At 46.2% G+C, this 19,674-nt stretch overlaps 1 protein-coding gene across 1 annotated transcript; it reads left to right on the top strand.

Moving 5' to 3' along the window:
• Nucleotides 1-5,905: 5,905 nt before the first annotated feature.
• Nucleotides 5,906-18,388, top strand: nacad (NAC alpha domain containing). The gene is made up of 6 exons (XM_047032663.1): nt 5,906-6,388; nt 6,525-6,764; nt 17,431-17,519; nt 17,695-17,763; nt 17,851-17,997; nt 18,233-18,388. The coding sequence occupies exons 1-6, from the start codon at nt 6,319-6,321 to the stop codon at nt 18,386-18,388; spliced, it is 771 nt and encodes a 256-aa protein (XP_046888619.1). The 5' UTR covers nt 5,906-6,318.
• The last annotated feature ends 1,286 nt before the right edge of the window (nt 18,389-19,674 follow it).

Raw genomic sequence — 19,674 nt, 5'->3', positions numbered from 1 at the left:
GATACACTCATTACGTTTTTGCGTTTTATTTATTCAGAAGAAGCTTTTATCCAAAGGGATATACAAATAGTGTGTGTAGAAACTACAGATAATCAAGGATCAGAAGTGTTTATACAGACTTCCTTTAGATCTTTCTCTGCTCTTTGTGAATCATCTCTGTCTCTCCCTCTCTCTCTCTTTGTTTTGAACCATCTCTTCTTTTTTTTGTACTTTCTTTCAGACATGACCAGGCATCCCTCCACAGACTCCACCCCAAGTGAAAGTGGCTCCACCCCTAGCGACAGTGGTTCTAGCCCCTCCCCTAGCACACCTCAAAAACTGCTCCCAACATGCACCTCTGCGTTTGGGCCGCGGCTGGTCCGAGCCATGCCTAGTTCCTCTGCGACCTCACGACCCCAGCCCGAGGGCTCTGACCATCGCCATGGCAACATTCCCAGGCTCTCTGGGAAGTTTGGGGGTCATGGACCCTGCGGGCACCGTGTACCAGTAAAAATGGAAAGAATCAAGGTGTGTGTTTACGTGTATTTAGGTGTTTATGTGTATTCCAATACATACAGTAACCTTCTATAAGAAAGAACATCACATTTTTCAACTACACAATCACAACTAAACTGGTTTTATATTCCATAGAGGATGGTAGTACCTCATCAAAACTGTTGATTTTTGTGTGACAACAACTAGCCTTTAAAAGTGATATTTAACCTGGCTCCCACAGCCCACTGTCATTAAACCTCAAAAACTGCCAATGAGCTAGTCACTGCTCCCCTGATGTGTTCTCTTCTTCAGGTTCTTACAGGCTCAGAGGTGGAAAGCGACTATAAGGAGCCAGAAACTATGGACACAAGGGTGGTGATGGGCCAGGAGGCACTACTCAAAACCATGGAAAGCCAGAAAAAGAAGCATGTGGCTGGAAGGAGTAGCCAGGCGAACTCCATGCTTGGAGGCCTGGCTCTCGAGGTCCCCAAGACCTCCTCAGAGTCCCAGCCCAGAGTTACAGGCCCAGAGCAGACTAAACTGGACACTGGGCAGGGTGTCCAGGACCTCACCCCACAGATAGAACAGGAGAAGGAGGAAGACAGAGGGTCTGTACTGCCGTTGGCCCCTCTCTTGTCCCCTCTCCTCACCGCTCTCATCCCTGCACCCCCTCCATCCCCAGAGCCAACCACAGCAGACTTGATAGACAGCCAGGGGGCGGGTTTGTCTCCCTCCCAGGGTGAAGTGCCTTCCCTTTCCCTTTCTGAGCTGGCCTATCCTGTCGCTCTGTCCTTCTCCGAACCAGACTATCCTGTAGATCCACTAAGAGTGGGCATGCCATCGTCGCTGGACCCTGACCTGTACTACACCGCCCCCTCCACACCCATCAAGATGGCTTCTCGCTCCTCACACCTCAAACACCGCTCCTATCCCGGCTCCCCTGCCTCCCCCCTCTCCCCCACCTCCCCCCTCTCCCCCACCTCCCCCTCAGACAGTGAGGACCTATGCTCCCCCCTCACCTCTCCCTCCGGGTCCTACATCACAGCGGAAGGAGGCAGCTGGACCTCATCCTACACCTCCTCCACCTCTCCCTCCACCTCCCCCAACCTGCTCCTCACTGAAGAGGGGCAGGATGCCCAAGAAGTGCCTGCATGCTTTGTGGGCTCCCTGTCTGAGATAGGAGACGAGGTGGCAGAGGAGAGGGGACGAGGAAGCGTGGGAAAGGAGGAAGAGAGGGGAGGAGATTTCCATCCATTTCAGTTAGAAAGCTTTGGAATACGATCGCACCTGGGGGCGACAGAGAACGTGATCCTGGAGGAGGAGGAGGTGCTGAGAGGGGAGGTGATCATGGTGTCTCAAGGCAGCTGCCGACCCCGCTGGGTTACTGAGAACTCCTCTCCACTGAGGAGTAGCAGTGGCCGGAGCAGCGACTCCCAGGAGGAAGGAGAGGAGTCTGAGGAATCTCTCAGCCCAAGGGAAGAGGCTGGAGCTGGGGGGGTAGAGTATCACAAGCCCATCCTGCCAAGAGGCCTACAGCTGGAGCTAGATGCCTGTTTTTCCCAGGATCTCAACCCACAGATGATGCAGTCAGCGGGGAAGGATGGAGGGGACCTCCCAGAGCTGAGCTCCAGCCCTGTTACTCCACACATGGCTTCTAGTAGTCTCAGTTCAGACTTCCCTGGCCTTCCCCTGGAAGCCTACACCCCAGAGGGTATAGATGGAGAGAGCCCTGGGCCCTTCCTTCTCTTCCCAAGGGCCTACAGCCACGATGGACCAGAGGAAGAGAGGATGATTCCGGCCTCCCTGCTTTCCTTCCCTCTACACACCAGCCTCATCTTCCAGGCAGACTCCATGGAGATCACCCTCTTCCCAACAGAGGACGAGAACGAGGGAGGAGAGGGGAACGGCAGGAACGAGGGGAACGACGTTGACGCCTACGCAGCTGGAGAGGAGGAAGGAGATGTGGAAGATGACGAAGATGATGAGGATGACAAAAATTATGATGGTGATAAAGGGGGGGCAAAGATAGAAGAGGGGAAGGAAGCCAAAGTCGAGGTAGCAGTAAAGGAAGAAGAGGAGGAGGAAGATGAGGAAGAGTGTGAGGGCAAAGTGGTGGATGACCCCACAGAAGAAGACACCTCTGCCTCCTTCCTTCATTCGCTGTCAGAGACGTCCATCAATGAGGGTCTGGACGAGTCCTTCTGTTTCCATGACGAAACGGACGACTCCCTGGATTCTGCTTCCTACAATGGTGAGGAAGACGAGCGTCTGTACAGCACAGAGAGGCATGCAGAATCCCTGGAGCCACAAGGCCCAGATCTGCTGGACCCCACAGAACCACAACCCCAACTGCGGCCTCCCAGCTCCGCAAGAGAAGCAGAAGTTCAGTGGAGCCAACCTAAAGGTAATGGTCCTCCTAGCCCAGTGGAACCTCCTCCGGCCTGTGCAGAGTCATCCAACAGTTCCAGCAGCAGTGAAAGTGAAATGGAGATCTCGTCTAGCTCCTCAAACCCTCCTGTTCCTTCTGTCCTCTTCAAATCTGCTGTCACCCCCACCTTTACCCCTGGCCCTGTTGGTCCTGTTACTGACATGTTAATCTGTCCTATTGCTGCTGCGCCAGTTCCCACCCCTGTTCCTGACACCACGCCTTCTACTGATACCACCCCGGCCCCTGCTACTTACACTACCCCGGCCCCTGCTACGGACAACACACTTGCCCCTGCTACTGATACCACCCATGCCCCTGCCACTGATACCACTCCTGCCCCTGCTACTGACACCACCCCTGTTCCTGCTACTAAGCCCAAGCTAGCTACAACAGAGTTAGAGGAGGAAAAGCTCCATGAAAGTTCCATGAAGTCACAAAGGGACAAACAGAGCACTGACATCCAAGAGGAGGAACTCACAAACTGGACTGAAGGAGATTCTTTCACTTTGCTCATAAAGCCACGGCCATCTCAATCGCACACACCCAGACATGATGGGGGCAAGAATAGGTTCAAGGTGACACCCGGGCTCCAGAAGATAGCTGTGCGTGGTTTTGCAGTGGCCATGGGGGTGTCTGGGAGGAAGGAGGACACAGAGAAGGATCTGGACCAGAAGAATGGCAACACTCCAACAGAAAGTCAGAACCCTGAGGGTACCTTTGCCTCTGTGACCCAGGAGGAGACCACTGCCACCAATGACCTAAACAAGGGGGTCCCTCTCCTTTCCTACCCCAAAGACCCCACCTCTAACCCCAGCAACATCCCAGTGTCCACCTACCCGGAGGGCCTCACTGATTTGCCTGACAACCTGGGCCTGATACCTGACCTCTGCCCTTGCGACCCGGCCCAGGAGAACTTGCGAGAGAACACTCTGAGCGCTGAGGAGGGGGGCCCCGGGGCCCTCGGCTACCCTCATTCTCCCATGGCCATCTCCCCCAAGAGGGAGAACTCGGAAACAGATGCAGGGGGCAAGATTGGTCTTGGGGCTGGGGCCTGGGGGTCTGATGGGATGGGGCTGGGGCTGGGGCTAAACCTGGAGTTAGGCAGGGGGCTGAGGTCTGGGGCTAGTGTTGGGGCCTGGGGAGCTGGGGAGTCCCTCTCCCTCTCTCTGGGGGAGAGATATGAGTTGGATGCAGAGAGCGTGCTTCTGTGTGAGATGGATGGACAAAGTGGACACACACCGGTGGTTCCCAATATCAGCACTCAAGGGAACGATGAGGACGATGTGTTGGGGGACGAAGAAGACAACAACAGTCTCTGTGGTCGTCCAGACAAGATGGCAGATGTAGAGCTGGCTGGAGAAGGGCTGGAGTCCAACCTGTCGCTCTGGAGGTCCATCGAAGAGATCTCGGAGGCAGGCGGAGGAGAGGATGGAAGTTCCCGGTTTCCTGAGGATGATGTCAGCAACCTACAGACTCTGGACCATGAAGGTGATAACACTGAAACACAGCCCTTGTGGAAAAAGTCTGACAACCATGATTCTTCCTTCTACTCCCCGGCAATGCCCCCCAGTGTGACTCTGAATGCCCTCTCAGAGAAGGTAAGGCCTCAGAGTGCAACTGTGAGTGTGAGGGAGTCCATCTCTAACATACCACTCACCGAGGAGCAATCCCCACTCCCTGATCAGCCGAGGACAACCACAAAAAGCTCAACGCTCCAATCAGAAACAACACAGGTGTCCCCGTCCGCGGAGAGTTCCAGTAGTATCTCACTGCCAGAGGTTGAAACCCAGGAAGACACAAGCATGTCCAGACTGATAGGGAGTGACATAACCTTGTCTCTAATGGGAGGGTATTTTGGTTCCTTCAACCCCAGAACCAGACACTCAGACTCCAGGCCAAGTAAAGGTGCTCTCCCCACAGTCAAGGACAAAGAAGAGAATGCAAAGATTCAGCAGCAACAGGAGGAGGAAGGACTTCAGACTGAGGGTCTCATAGAGGGCAGAATCAGAGGTGTGACTGACAGGGGCATGGATGAAACAAAGACCAGCAAAGGTGCCTTTCAAGGACAGGACAGTGGTGTTAGTACCTCAGGAGCAAAAGAGGAGGAGGAGAGAGGAACAGAGACAAGGATGGAAGGAGGAGAGGAGAGAGGGCTCGAAGGAGGAGAGATGACAGTAAAGAGGAATGTCTCTCCAGCTGAGAGAGAAGTGGAGCAGTCAGAACGTCGCACCCCAGAGGGTGAGCTTAGCACAGACAAACCTGTCTCGGCACAGAAGGGGCGGAGAGGGAAGGACGGCAGAGGCCGAGGCAGGGGAAGGGGAGCTCAGCCGGACTGGCCAGCACAGACAAGCCCTGGGTCTGCTGATGAACTAAAGGAATTGTCTGTCCCAAATAAGGCCGAAGCAGATGGCACGCTGGCGGGGGGCAAAGGCTTCTATAAAGCCACAGCCAAGAGGGGTAGGAAGGCCCTCCGTGAACCTGGCCCCTCACAATTACAACAGAGGGCATCTGTGGACTGCCCCGAGGCTAAGTCAGAGATAACAGAGGACAGCCAGCCTGATTCTGGTGGACACTCTGCCGGTGCTGATGACTGCTTTCCAGAACCCTACCCCAGCCCCAACTCCAATCCTAATCTGAAACTTGCCAATCCTGCCCCTGTCAAATGCAATGCTGCTGTTTTCCTCAAACAGGAAGTACTGGATAACAGGGCCATATCAGACAGCAAGACAGGAAGCAAAGACATAAATGACAACAACGTTGGCAGTGGCCACATCTCTTTTCCACAGCTGAGCACAGCTTTCTTTCCACCCTCACACTCTCCTCCTCCCTTTCTCCCTGTCTGTCCTCCCCCTACCTCCTCTCTCGTCTCCTCCTCTTCTCCTTCTTGCTCCTCCTCCCCTCCCCCACTCTCTTCCTCCCCTCCCCCACTCTCCTCCTCTCCCATCTCCACCTCCACACACTCTCCATCCTCCTCCCCGCCCCCTCTACCGTCCTCCCCTCCCCCTGTCTCCTCCTCACCACTCTCTTCCTCTCCTCCCCCTAACCCTCAGAAGGGGACAGAGGTGACCCTTCCCTCTCTGGTACAGGAGTCCCAGCCTCTCCACCCCTCCTCCCCTCCACCAGCCCCTCCCTTCACTGATGCCATCCATCTCTGTGCTCCTCCTACTTCTCAATCAGAATCCTCCCTACCAGCCCCAAACTTATGCACCAAGATACAGGGACAACAGGGCATCACCGATCTTTCTACTCCCTCTAGTGCTTCCCCTATACCTACCACACCCACCAGAAGTGTCTCTTTGCCTCTAGCTCCAACTTTAGCCCCCTCCAGCCTGACCCAGCCCACTCAGGAGCACAGGGTCCCAGACACAGTGCCTGACCTGGACCCCCTACCCCACACCCTCCTCCAGCCCCTGCCCATGCCCCAGCTCGAGTCCCACAGGCAAACTAAACCAGGCCAGTCATGGAGTCTGGAGGAGAGGCCCAGAGGTGAGTTACATTTTTTCTTAAGGTGTATGGGCAAAATCCCAACACTCTAACATTCATCTTCTTATGAAATGTATGTGTATAATGTATGTGTGTAATATATGTGTGTTGTGTGTATTATGCGTATGTGTTTTTGCAGTTGAGGAGGACACAGACAGTGAGGATGACAGTGCTGCTCAACAACAAGGTCACAGGACTCAACCCAGAGCAAGTTTGGGAAACAGAGGCCGTTCTTATTTAAATAAGGAGTCTGACTCACCCAATGAGAGAGAGAGCCAGCCTTCCATCTCCCACCCACTTGCTGACAGACAGGCAGGCTGTTCAATCAGCCACAGCTACAAGATTTCAGAGGAGATCGACTTGTCCTTCCAGAACAACTGTATGTAAATAGTAACCTCTTTTTCATTTCTTATGCATCAGTATATGTCTCAAGCTATATTTCCCTATATCACTATGACACAGTACTGTTTCTTAAGGTGGCCCTGAAGTGCAAAACACACCCACTAATACGAGTACATCCCCAAATTAAAACACTCTCCCCAAATACGAGGCAGTGGCGGATTTTGTGATTTGGGGGCCCCAGGCAAAGACAGGCATGGCTGGTAGGGAGGATTCTGATTGAGAAGTAGGAGGAGCACAGAGATGTATGGCATCAGTGAAGGGAGGGGCTGGTGGAGGGGAGGAGGGGTGGAGAGGCTGGGACTCCTGTACCAGAGAGGGAAGGGTCACCTCTGTCCCCTTCTGAGGGTTAGGGGGAGGAGAGGAAGAGAGTGGTGAGGAGGAGAGAGGGGGAGGGGAGGACGGTAGAGGGGGCGGGGAGGAGGATGGAGAGTGTGTGGAGGTGGAGATGGGAGAGGAGGAGAGTGGGGGAGGGGAGGAGGAGAGAGGAGGAGGAGCAAGAAGGAGAAGAGGAGGACACGAGAGAGGAGGTAGGGGGAGGACAGACAGGGAGAAAGGGAGGAGGAGAGTGTGAGGGTGGAAAGAAAGCTGTGCTTAGCTGTGGAAAAGAGATGTGGCCACTGCCAACGTTGTTGTCATTTTTGTCTTTGCTTCCTGTCTTGCTGTCTGATATGGCCCTGTTATCCAGTACTTCCTGTTTGAGGAAAACAGCAGCATTGCATTTGACAGGGGCAGGATTGGCAAGTTTCAGATTAGGATTGGAGTTGGGGCTGGGGTAGGGTTCTGGAAAGCAGTCATCAGCACCGGCAGAGTGTCCACCAGAATCAGGCTGGCTATCCTCTGTTATCTCTGACTCAGCCTCGGGGCAGTCCACAGATGCCCTCTGTTGTAATTGTGAGGCCCCCTTAACTCTTATTCTCACTATTTTCAATCCAAATAATAATTATTAATACAATAATAATAACTACAGACGGTACCATTTCTGGGGGTGTGCTTGCTAGCGTCGGTTGCCGATGAGTCTGTTTATTAACTGTAATTTGTACAACTGATATTTCTGTATATTTTATATAAAAATGTGTATTTACTACTTATGAATATTGCATAGATTTGTTGGTGCTCATTTACAATTCAAAATACAAATAGCGAAGTGTAGAATGAAACGGTTGTCTTTTCATTTCCCCTGTAGGAGGGAATATTGATACGCTATAGCAGCCTCAGTTGAAAAGTTGGATCAAACGAAGATATTGGCAATCTGGTGTAAAACGGCCCTAACCTCTATGATTATGTCACCTTAAATTTTTCCCTTCTAGTGATATTTTCAAGCATTTAGCCTACTCATATTGCAATAATTCATTAGAACCCCCTTTGAAACAACGATCATGAACAATTTTGGTCTCAGTCTAAAGCGCTGCGTGGAGAAGCTGACCCCTGTAAATTGTGCTACGAGCAAACTAGCCTAGCTGCTGTTGCTAGCCAAACTTCACCAAGCAGCACTTGTGCTAGCTGCCGCATCATACCAGTGGAGAGAAAATGACGTTTCGTTTTGTAGTTTCAGTTTTGCAACTACTTGTTTACCCTCCTCTTTTGTCTTTATCCTTGGTGCTCCGTTCGAGAAGTTGCGTTTCATTTAGCAAATAGTTTTTTTGATTCATTTCACTCTTCTACTGTCTCATTTTAAACCAACTGATATGACGTGCTTTGCTGCACAGTAGCTGCAATCAATGGAATAGTCCACAGTAGTATCGGGTGAGAGGGGAAGCCTGCGTTGACACAAATAGAATAAACGCTATGTTCCTTTGTTGATTCTTTTGGGTAAAGTTATGACTTTTAATCGATTTGTATTATTATTGGGGTGTGCTTGCCCTCGGCGAGCACAAACCATTGTTATCTCACATATATATTATTATTATTGTTTATTTTCGCGCCCCTTAGGCTCAGTCAATATTTGGACTACATAGACAACGTTGATGTCAAAAGGTTCGTCTTGGTCGCGATTGCGTTGGTTCTATTGGGATTTATGTTCCGTTGCACGGTTGAGGTTTTAATTAGGTTTTTGTGGCAAAAGTAAAGCTAACGGTGGCTAACTTGCTAGCCACAGTCACTGACGCTACTGACGTCACTAATGTCACGAAATATCGCGTGACTACCTCTAGCAGAACATTAGTTTAACAGCTTGTTAACTTCTGGGAGATAGCTAGGCTAACTGCTTTACTGCAAGGGAGGAGCAGAAACGCCACAAGCAAATAGGCCAGGGTGATAACTATTTACTCATTTTACTTTGAGATACTTTTACTTTGTGATATGAAACACAATTGTGAAGTGTAATGTACAATATAAGCTGATATAAGGAAGTAGTTACGTCTACTTTCGGAAACAGTAGTCTACTATTTCACTGAAGCATTAGCATCATGACATTAGCCTCTTGCCCGGGCAACACATACTACAGCGGTCCGTGATGCATCTGTTTTCAATCGTTAAAATAAACATTCTTCTCCAATACATTTTCGTTGTAGGATTTATTATGACATTATATTACAAGTAAACGATTTGGGTGAAATTATCATTACCTGTGGTTTCAAACTAATGCAGCTTACTGCAACACTGTACAGTAGCCTAGTAGGGTACTTACAAAACAGCGTTAGCGGCTAGATAAAGACTACTAACAGAACAGCGCTAGCGGCTAGGTAAAGACTACTAACAGAACAGTGCTAGCGGCTAGGTAGCCTAGTAGGCTACTGTAGCTAACAAAAACATCTCCACAGCTGTTTACAGTACTGTAGGAAGTCAAACGGCGGTACATGTTTTTGGTGAAACTATCTAACTAGTGACTACTAACCTGAACTCCATTGCCACAGCCTAAACTTTGTCAATCTGTTCATGAAAATAATTCATTCCAGCCTAGACCGTACAATGGAAGTAACGTTAAATCGAATTCAACCAACGCAATCGCGACCAAGACAGTCTAGTAGTAGTTGTAGCCTACAATCTACCGGGGCAGTTTCTCCACACAGCAGGGCTATATCGCATTTTGCCTTGTTACTGACAATGATCGCTACCACTGACATTCTTATGAATGAGTGATTTTCCCCTAAATAAATGTCAAGCTTATTTACGATTTTTGGGGCATATTTTCAGTTAGCAGATGATACTATTTGAATCGCGATTCCATTTGAGATTGCTAGCTACTGCTTGTAACGTTGTTGTTAAACTACATTTCAAAGGGGGTTCTTTATTAATGAATTAATGCAATATGAGTAGGCTAAATGCCTGAAAATATCACGAGAATGGAAAAACTTACAATGACGTTTAAGTCATAGAGATTAGGTCAATTTTTACACCGGTCTGCCAAATGTATTAGTTTTGATTCAACTATGAGGTTGCTGTTCACCATTCCCTCTTGCAGGGGAAATGAGAAGACAACTATTTCATTCTACTCTTCACTCTTAGTATTTTGAGTTGTAAATGAGCAGGAAAAAAAATGCTTTTAAATCTATGTAATCTTTAGCATATAAATAATATAAATAATAAGTAGGCTATGCATTTTAATATAAAATATACAGAAATGTAATTTAAATACGGACCCCTGCAATCAACACAAGTAAGCAAGCACACCCTACAATTTCCCCAGAAATTGTACCATCTCTAGTTATAGTTATTATTGATCATACAGTATTTTTATGGAGTCCGTGTTTGACAACGGCTGAGGCTGCATAAAACGACCGGCAAGAGTTGCCGCTTGCAGTCGGGGAGGAGTTAAAACGGCTTCGTTAAGGAAATTCCTGCTTCTAGTGGTTTGCTGCGTGGACGTCAGTCATGGCCGATCAAGCGCTGTTTGCTTACTTTATCGTTGACAAACTGCATGGTCACAAATGTAATTGTTTTCGCACCAGGGGCCTCATGTATAAACGTTGCGTACGCACAAAAAGCTTGCGTACGCTGGTTTTCACGCATACTTTGTGATGTATAAAGATGTACTTGACATGAGAATGTGCGGGCCGTCACGGAAACTTTTGAGCAGACGTGAGAATGTGCCGACCGTCCGTAAATTCTTGTCTGGCTCTGTAACGTGGCAAATTCGAACTGAAAAGTGCCGAAACTCACCAGATATTACAGAATAAAGTTCCCACTACTATGTTTATGACGTTGACTATTAAAAAAACATAAAAATAAAAGTTTGATCATTAATGTGGATGATCACATTAAAATGCCAAAACCCAAAACGGGAAATGCTATATAGCCTTCTGTTTAATCCGCCACCACTTAATAACTTCTGTTAAACTTGAGGGTGTCAAACAAACGACAAAATCACTTAGGAAATGCATGTCACGCTAACCCTATAGCTGCCATGCTGTTAGTATGGGCCACCACTGGTTTCTTCATTTAAAGTTTTACATCGGACCATTTCTTCTTGATTTCTGCCTTGGTCCGGTTCACTGAACCCACAGCATTTATGGTCTTATAAAATAATAATAATTTCATTTGTAATGCACTTTACATTTAGCTAAATTTCAAGGTGATACAGTTTAAAAACAAGAAAGGGCGCAAATAGTGAGAGTTTTCCACTCCCCCGACTTTCTTTTATCGCTAATACAGGCCGCCAAACAGCACACATTTTCTCGCCTCCACACTCGGTTGTCAGAACCTCGTTGTCACAGTCACCGTATTTCTTCGAATAAACGCAACAGAGTTGAATGTTAATTTTTGATGCGGCGTTTATTCGAGGGCGGCGTTTATTCGAAGAAATACGGTAATTCCGACAAAGAAATGACCTCAGGAGCACATTTACAGTCCATCTGCATATTCATTTATGGGAGGAGGCAAGGCGGGGTCAGTGGCTTGTGCACGTGCGGTCAATCTCACGTTGATTGTGATTTATAAAGGAAAGGTGCGCAGGACCTGGCGTACGACCGGTTTTATACATGTGAATATTTCTGTGCATAGGTACTTTTCGAGTTTTGGCCGTACGCCATCTTCTGGTATGAAAGCTGCGCAATCCTTTATACATGAGGCCCCAGAACTTGCACGAACCAGTGCACTGAAATTGGTCATTTTATGAATTGGGCTGTTAAACTCTCTCTCTCCAATCTGCAGATTGATAATACAACCAGAACTCAACTAAACTTAGTCTGTCCGTTAGTGAAGAGGCGGACTAAAACACTTTCTTCAACAATAGTAAGCTATTGCCGTCTGTCAATAAAGGCAAATATTTAATTACATTGTACTGTTTGGTCCGGATTTGAGCTTTGGCGAAACTGGTGTCAGAATACAAAACACACGTCAAAGTTGTTGTGTGTGAGTCTGGCCAATCATGAAATAGCAGTTGCATTTGCTCTCAAGAAAATGCGCTCGGCCACACAGCCGGCAGTTCTCTTATCATTCTCACGGTACTTTGATGGCATACGTCACAGTGACCTAACCTTGGCGCCAGGGCCGTACGCAGGGCCCAAAAAATACTGAGGTCATGAGTCAGAACTTCTAGGCGGGTTCGGGGGCATGCTCCCCCGGAATTTTTTTAAATTACATTATTTAAATATGGCCATTTTCTCTTATTGAGTCTTAAGGAGCAAAAACATCATCATTATGACATTTGAATATGGGGCGGTGTGGAGCTTTTGAAATTTTGAGGTAAACATGGGGCATTCTGAGGCTTTTTGAAGGACCTTTATGGGACTCATGAAGTAAGGGCAAGTTACCACAATTTTTTTAAAATTATTATTATATGGCAACGACAGTACGAGCGTTTTGATTGGATAACGGGTAGTCACCCCAGCGTGTTGCCCTCCTCGCCGTTCAATACGGATCCGTATTGCCCTCTGACGTCAGCTTCAAAATGAGCGATATCGACGAGTCAGCTGCTGAGTTTTACTATCCAGATGATGCTGAAAAGCTTTGTCATCGAAAGTGAGGATGAAGACCAGACTCTTTGAATCACTTGTGTCGTTATTTTGTGATGAAATTAAAGCCATTTTAGCAGAACCATGTTGTCCGCTTTCTATCAAAAGTAATGAGTTGCTTGGCAACACATGAAACACACCGTGAGAAGACTTAAGAGCTAGCTACAATTAGCCTAAAGGTACCATTTATTTTCGTTTACAAAATGAAAAGAATCTAAAATTGCCATATAATAAACTACTTACTAACCTCGACCGTTCGGTCATGCCGGGAAATATCAAACTGAGGCTGGAACGTATCGACCGAGCGATAGCGAGTCAGTTTGATATTTCCCAATTGCCACTGAATTTCATTTTCAATCAATCACATCAATGACATATCATATCAATCGCAAAATGAATGTTGATTCAACCGGTGGAAATTGATTGACAACCGGTACTGACGGAGTTAACCAAACTTTGATTTGATGTTTCCTTATCTGAGTAGTACGCTGCTGCAATACAAATATTTCCACATGAAAATGAATCTTTCTTCTCACAGTCATCTGCCACTTAAACTTCTCTTAACCTACATGTTTAGTTTGCTGCGCTCCTCTTCCAGTGACTGTAACTAACATAGGCTATTCACTAACAGTAGCGGTATGTCTATGGCGGTAACATCAGCGTCCGACTTGTGTTTGGTGGTTACCATAACGACAGTACGTTTTGTTGATGACGCGCAGCACATATGTCCAAACTCTTGAGCTACCCGGCTCTTCAAGTATAAAATCACGTTACGGTTTGTGGGAGACCAAGATCATCGTCCTGCAGTCAGTTTCACGTGTACTTTATTTTGAGTTTATATACCACGATTTAAGCAAAAAAAAAACAGAAATACGAAAAAAAATACAGAGGACACGACCTCGGTGTCCTCAATGGTAGTTACGGCCCTGCTTGGCGCCGTCTCAAGTCGGACAAAAAGTCTAACAGTGCGTGTCCACTGCAGCGACGCGAATCGCTTGCCATCGCTCGACTTCCCACACTTCACCACGCTCGGGGGCGTTTCAAACAGGTTAATGTAGAATGTTCTTTAGTCACTGTTGTAGTTGTCATGGCCAAGTGTGCAGACTTGGGTTTAAGTAGTCGCAACATCGATCAAAATACAACTTGTATACAAAATACAAAACTGTTTAATAGACATACACGTTGACATGTGTAAAAAACGTTTTATTATATTACTCAGTCTCTGCTAATCTGTCAATACGATAGGGAGTTCCAGGCGGGCTAGCTAGCTAGTTACAACAGAACAAAGTTACGTAAGGTGACTAAACTGAATTTGAAAGTACAAGCACCAATAACTTCGGCAACCTTGCGCCATGCATATATATATATTTTTTTTAACATCTCTGTACGAATACAGCTATGTATCGTACAGGACTGGGTAAGCAGCCACACAAACGATTAGTTTCTCCTCAACCTTGAAACCTAGAAATGTCGCTCCTCATTTGCATAAATCTGAGAAAATCTCAACTCGGTCGCATCGCGTCGCTACCCACAATGCACCACGAAAGCGATTCGCATGGCTCCATAGAAAATGAATTGAAAACATGATGTCGCTCGCATCGCGTTGCTGCAGTGGACACGCACTGTAACGGTGGTCATGGTAAACATTTCTAGGTTATACAATTTCAAAATGGAGGAGAAACTTATCTTGTGTGTCTGCACAACCAGTTCTGTTCAGAACACTGTTACGTAATGTGTTTCGTTATGTGACGAGCCTGAATTTAAAGATTACATAAAAATAATAATGCATGGTGCAGTGTTGCCGATGTTGTCAGTGACCCTTGTGTGTTTTTATAGCTTGGCTCTGACCTCCTACGTACTTCCGCTAAACTTTCCTTCTGTACTAGGTCTGAGCTTTGAGTTGTAGTTCAGTAATGGCGGCGGAAGAAGATGCGAGCGAAGCCATTCGCTTCGTTGTGACAACTGCCAAATGTCCAAAAGTTAAAGCCGGAGCAAGAACAATCTGTGCTGAGCTTTCTTGGTGGCCATGATGTTCTGGCCCTATTCGGGAAAAGTGAGATTTTCCAGCTAGCTCCGTTAGTGGTGAAGGAGTTGGCGAAGGCGAACGCTAGCGATTTGTTAAGGCAGATCCAGAGTGGCTCTGGGCAGATCCAATAGTTTTAAACTTCAACAGAGTACCCGTCTTCAAAGAAGTTAACGATTGTCAATGGAGCGATCCCAGACTCTTTGTACAAATGAAATGAACAAGAGTCTCGTAGGACCAGGCTAGTGTTTTTATACTTTTAAATTCAGTCTCGTCACATTACATGACTGTTCTGTGCCACTGCTAGCTCGCTAGCTGTAAGGCAGATTTTTTGTGTACATGTACAGCTTAAGTATCTGTAAGGTCAAGAGGTCCTGTAGCAAGGCCTCTCTGAGCAGAATATAGCACACAGCCCAGACAGTTAGGAGACTGTGAGGCAAATCATGTACGAACTGGGACTTGAACGTAATTAACGACCTCTTCAGCTGCTGAATGCTCTAGTGCAGGGGTTCCCAATCCTGGTCCTCGGGCCTCCCTGCCCTGCATGTTTTAGATGTTTCCTTGTTCCAACACACCTGATTCAAATGAATGGTCGTTAGCAGGTTTCTGCATAACTAGATAACGACCCATTCATTGGAATCAGGTGTGTTGGAGCAGGGAAACATCTAAAACATGCAGGGCAGGGAGGCCCGAGGACCAGGATTGGGAACCCCTGCTCTAGTGTATCAGTGTACTGACCACTGAAGACCCGTTAAGGAAGTTATTCTGTGCATTCTATATCTGTACTGTCCAACTCATGTATTTAAGCATGGCTGAGTTTTTCACTCATGCCATCAGTTTGTCTTGAACTGATTGTTTGATCCGGGTACGTGACTAATAAACCAAAGTCAAACTCCTTTCCGTTGTCGTGACTCCTTTCGGCCTGCATTCTTCAGGACAACCTCCCTGTCACTAACCCAGCCGACAAACGACTGGTTGAGTGACCGATTGCGTAACATGTATTCTACTGTAATCTTGCAATAGTCAAATATTGTGTATTTTTACACAAATGTTGTGTAAAAGTGGTATTTTGATCGATATTGTGAGTACATGAACCCAAGTCTGCACGCTTGGCCATGACTACAACAGTGACCTTAGAGAACTACAACTTTGTATTAACCTGTCGGACACGCCCCTGAGCGTGGTGTACTGTGGGAAGGCAGGTGGGAAGACTGGGTGTCCAGCCTCACACGATAAGTTTCTCCTCCATCTTGAAACTGTGAAACCTACAAATGTTTACCCTAACCAATGGTTGCTACGTTACAAGAAACAGATTGGCCAACGATAGCGTTTAACGCTCCTCATTTACATAAAGTTGAGAAAAACCAACTTGTGACGCTCCACTCGCCTTCCCACAATGCCCTACGCGAGCATCAAATCCCGGTTTAATTGAAAATGTATTGGAAACCAAATTTGGCGCTGCATGAAGTCGAACACACCTGATGTATTCAGGGAGAGGTAAGCAAGTCATCCTATTTGGGTGGAGTTTACTTGTATTTGGGGGGAGTATATGGAAGCAAATAAGTGAAATAATGTTTTGAATTTTAAAAGGAATTGAATACCTAAAATTGAAATTTAAACAAACATTAAATTCTCATATGAATATATTTCAATGTAAAATAAAATTCAGGTTGCTCAAATTCGAGCTGAACATTTTTTAGCTTAAAAAATTTGAGCCCAAAAATGTTAAGCCTATTTAATTTAGAGCCGAAATATTTTTAGCTTAAAAATTCTGATTGCCACATCAGGGATATCAAGGATAGGTAGAGAAATCGAGCCTCAATGCAAGATTTGATCACATCGGACTCACCAAAGCATGGTTGTTTTCCCTGGTAGTCATCATGCGTTTTCTCTCTTCTCTATTGCTCGATTGCTCTACCTATCCTTGGTATCCCGGATGTTGCAATCAGATTTTTTTAAGCTTGAATTTTTTTGGCTCGAATTTGATAGGCTCGAATTTGAATTTTGGGGTTCGAATTTGAGCAACCTGAATTTCCGAGCCTTGAATTTTTGGATCTGAATTTTTTTAACATTGAAATATATATTCATATGAATATATATGAATGAATATATATGAATATGAATTTGGTGTTGTTTAAATTTCAATATTAAGTATTCAATGCCTTTTTAAAATTCAAAACATTATGTCACTGACTTGCTTCCATAGGAGTGCTTTGTATTTGGGGGGGGATGTCTCTAATTAGTGGGTGTGTTTTGCACTTCAGGGCCACCGTAGTTTCTATTGTCTTCTATTATTTCCACTTTAATATTTATAGTTTTTCATATATAATCATTAACTATTGTTTTGCCATCACATTCTGAATATGACAGCAGTGTTCCTCCTTCCACAGCATGGAACACATTGAATTATAATATATTATCTCAAAAGAATCATATATTGTAAGTCAGCTGTTCAGCTCAAACCAGAAAGGACAATTTTCAGTAAATCAACACTGTTGGACTATTTAATGATTGACTTCAGTTGAATGTCTATTTCTGTATGACGTTGTCTTTGAGGCGACATTCACCCTGTAGTGGTCAGGTGTAGATTAAATAGCTCTCTGATCAACAGCTCTTCAAGTAACGAGCTGCAGAGTCGCTCCGTACCCCATCTGACTCATAGTAATTAGTTACCATGGTAAGGAAAATGTGACGCAGATCTTTGTTGGCGTGCGTTTGTGTCCTCACAGTGGGCTCCTGTAACGAGTCGGAGAGTGAAGGGTCAGTACCAGAGCGGGAGGAACCAGGGTGGGCGCCAGTGAGACCCTCTGAGCCCCAGGTGAGTGCATGTTCTGTGGGGAAGGACAAGTCTCTCTCAGCCCTCATCACAAAACACAGTTACAAAAGGGTCAACCCATTTCTATGATACTTGAAATTCCTGTTTTGTGTGCTTTTTTCTCCTGATAATAAACTCTGATACTGTCTTTTAGTCAGTCTCTCTCTCTCTCTTTCAGTCCATGTCTGTTGCTGAGGAGGCAATGTACAGACCCAAACAGAGCCGCAGCGAAAAGAAAGCCCGCAAGGTCAAACCTTAACAGCCAAGCACAGTGCTAATCAAACACACAGCTAACACAATTATGTACATATACTGTGTGTGTTTTTGTGTGTAGGCCATGTCTAAGCTTGGTCTGAAGCCAGTTCACGGTATAACCAGGATCACCATAAGGAAGTCTAAGAGCATCCTGTTCGTCATCAGTAGACCAGACGTGTTCAAAAGCCCAGCATCTGACATCTACATTGTGTTTGGAGAGGCCAAGGTGACCTCTACCATTCTCTCTCTCTCTCTCTCTCTCTCTCTCTCTCTCTCTCTCTCTCTCAATCCATCTGTCTGTTTCTATTTCTTCTCTGTTGCTGTCTCTGTCTTTATTTTCCTATCTGTTGCTGAACACATTGTGTTAACAGCCCAAAGTGACTTCTCACTCTCCCCCTTCCTCTCTTTACTATACTACACGTGCCACTTTCTCTCTGTCATCCATCTCTCTCCTCTCTTAGATAGAGGACCTGTCTCAGCAGGTTCACAAGGCCGCAGCAGAGAAGTTCAAGGTGCCCGTGGCCCCTTCCCCCCTGGCTCCCCCTGCCCCCCCCAGCCTCACCATCAAAGAGGAGAGCGAGGAGGAAGAGGTATATCAAAACGTCAACACTGACTAGATATGCTAAAAGTATATGCTAGTCTGCAGTCTTACCCGTCTCTCTCTCTTTCAGTTCAGTTCAGAAAAAAGCATTCTTGGCATGAAACACATTTGTAAATATCGCCAAAGCAACAATGAAATTGTAATGATAACAATTGTAGTAAATATAGCTGCAAGCAGCGATGCGGGTTCCTCCGCAAAATGGCAAAATATTATAAACATGTACACAGTAGAAGATCGAGACTTGGACAAGAGAGCAAAACGACTTCATGTTTGGCCAATAACAATTCCAGACTCTCAGTCAATGCACAACTAACTAAAGCAATGTGGGCAACTGGACTAGGGCGGCGTTCATATTCAGCTCCTTGCAAGAATAGCCTGTGACAGTTTAGCAGCCGACTCTCTGGTCCGATTAAACAAAACAACATACACAATCAGGGTGACCAACAAGATTATATTAACTAACCAACAATAACATTACAAACATCTAACTGAACGAACACAACAACTGAAATCCCTCCCAAGGCTGTTGTAACCAAACTATTTTCCACAAGTCTTTGCGATTTTGGACATGCCGCACTGCATGCTGGGTACCCAAGGGTGCTGACGCTGATTATCTAGCTGTGCTCCGACTGCGTGATATGAGTATTAGTTTATTGTCAGCTTTGGGACAACGGTTAAGATACGGTTGACATTTCAAAGTGAAATTGCATGAAATTGCGCATGGTATTTCAGAATGATGTCTAGCTGTTTAACTAAACGAGAAATCAAAATTATGACAGGCCAAAAGACTGTGCATGGATTCGAACCTGTGACTTTGCGCTTTGCAGGTCAATGATTCAACCCATTGAGCTACCCGCAAAGCTGAGAAATTGTGGTCAGTTTCTGTATAAAAAAAGAAAGCCGTTTCTCCTGTAGCGTGGATTGGTTGATTTGGCCAAAGTTTAAACAGCTGTAATTCAATGATCTTTTGACATATCAAGGTGAAATTGCGCATGGTACTTCAGAACGATGTCATCCCGTTTAACTAAACATATATTCAAATTTAAGACAGACTCAGTGTGGCTGGATTCGAACCTACGACTTTATACTTTGCAGGTCACCGTTCCAGCTCGTTGAGCTATTCTCAGTGTTGAGTATTAGCGTGTTCAGTTACTGTACAAAAAAGTAAGCTGTTTCTCCTGTGGTAAGCGAAAGTTGAAACAGCTCTAATTCAATCATATTTTGACATACCAAGGTGAAATTTTGTACGGTTCGTCAGAGTGATGTCACCTTAAAGCCTATTAGGTTTGAAAAACCATCATT

Source organism: Hypomesus transpacificus, chromosome 2, assembly GCF_021917145.1.
Source record: "Hypomesus transpacificus isolate Combined female chromosome 2, fHypTra1, whole genome shotgun sequence".
Taxonomy (NCBI): Eukaryota; Metazoa; Chordata; class Actinopteri; order Osmeriformes; family Osmeridae; genus Hypomesus; species Hypomesus transpacificus.
Note: the sequence above shows the minus strand (reverse complement) of the source record. Positions and strands in the feature narration are given on the sequence as shown.

Bases quoted from the DNA above. Each gene is read 5' to 3' on its own strand.
- nacad (XM_047032663.1), top strand. From the start codon at position 6,319: ATGCCCCAGCTCGAGTCCCACAGGCAAACTAAACCAGGCCAGTCATGG. The intron at 17,764-17,850 runs GTCAAACCTTAA...TTTTGTGTGTAG, and splicing joins GCGAAAAGAAAGCCCGCAAG to GCCATGTCTAAGCTTGGTCT. The intron at 17,998-18,232 runs GTGACCTCTACC...CTCCTCTCTTAG, and splicing joins TTGTGTTTGGAGAGGCCAAG to ATAGAGGACCTGTCTCAGCA.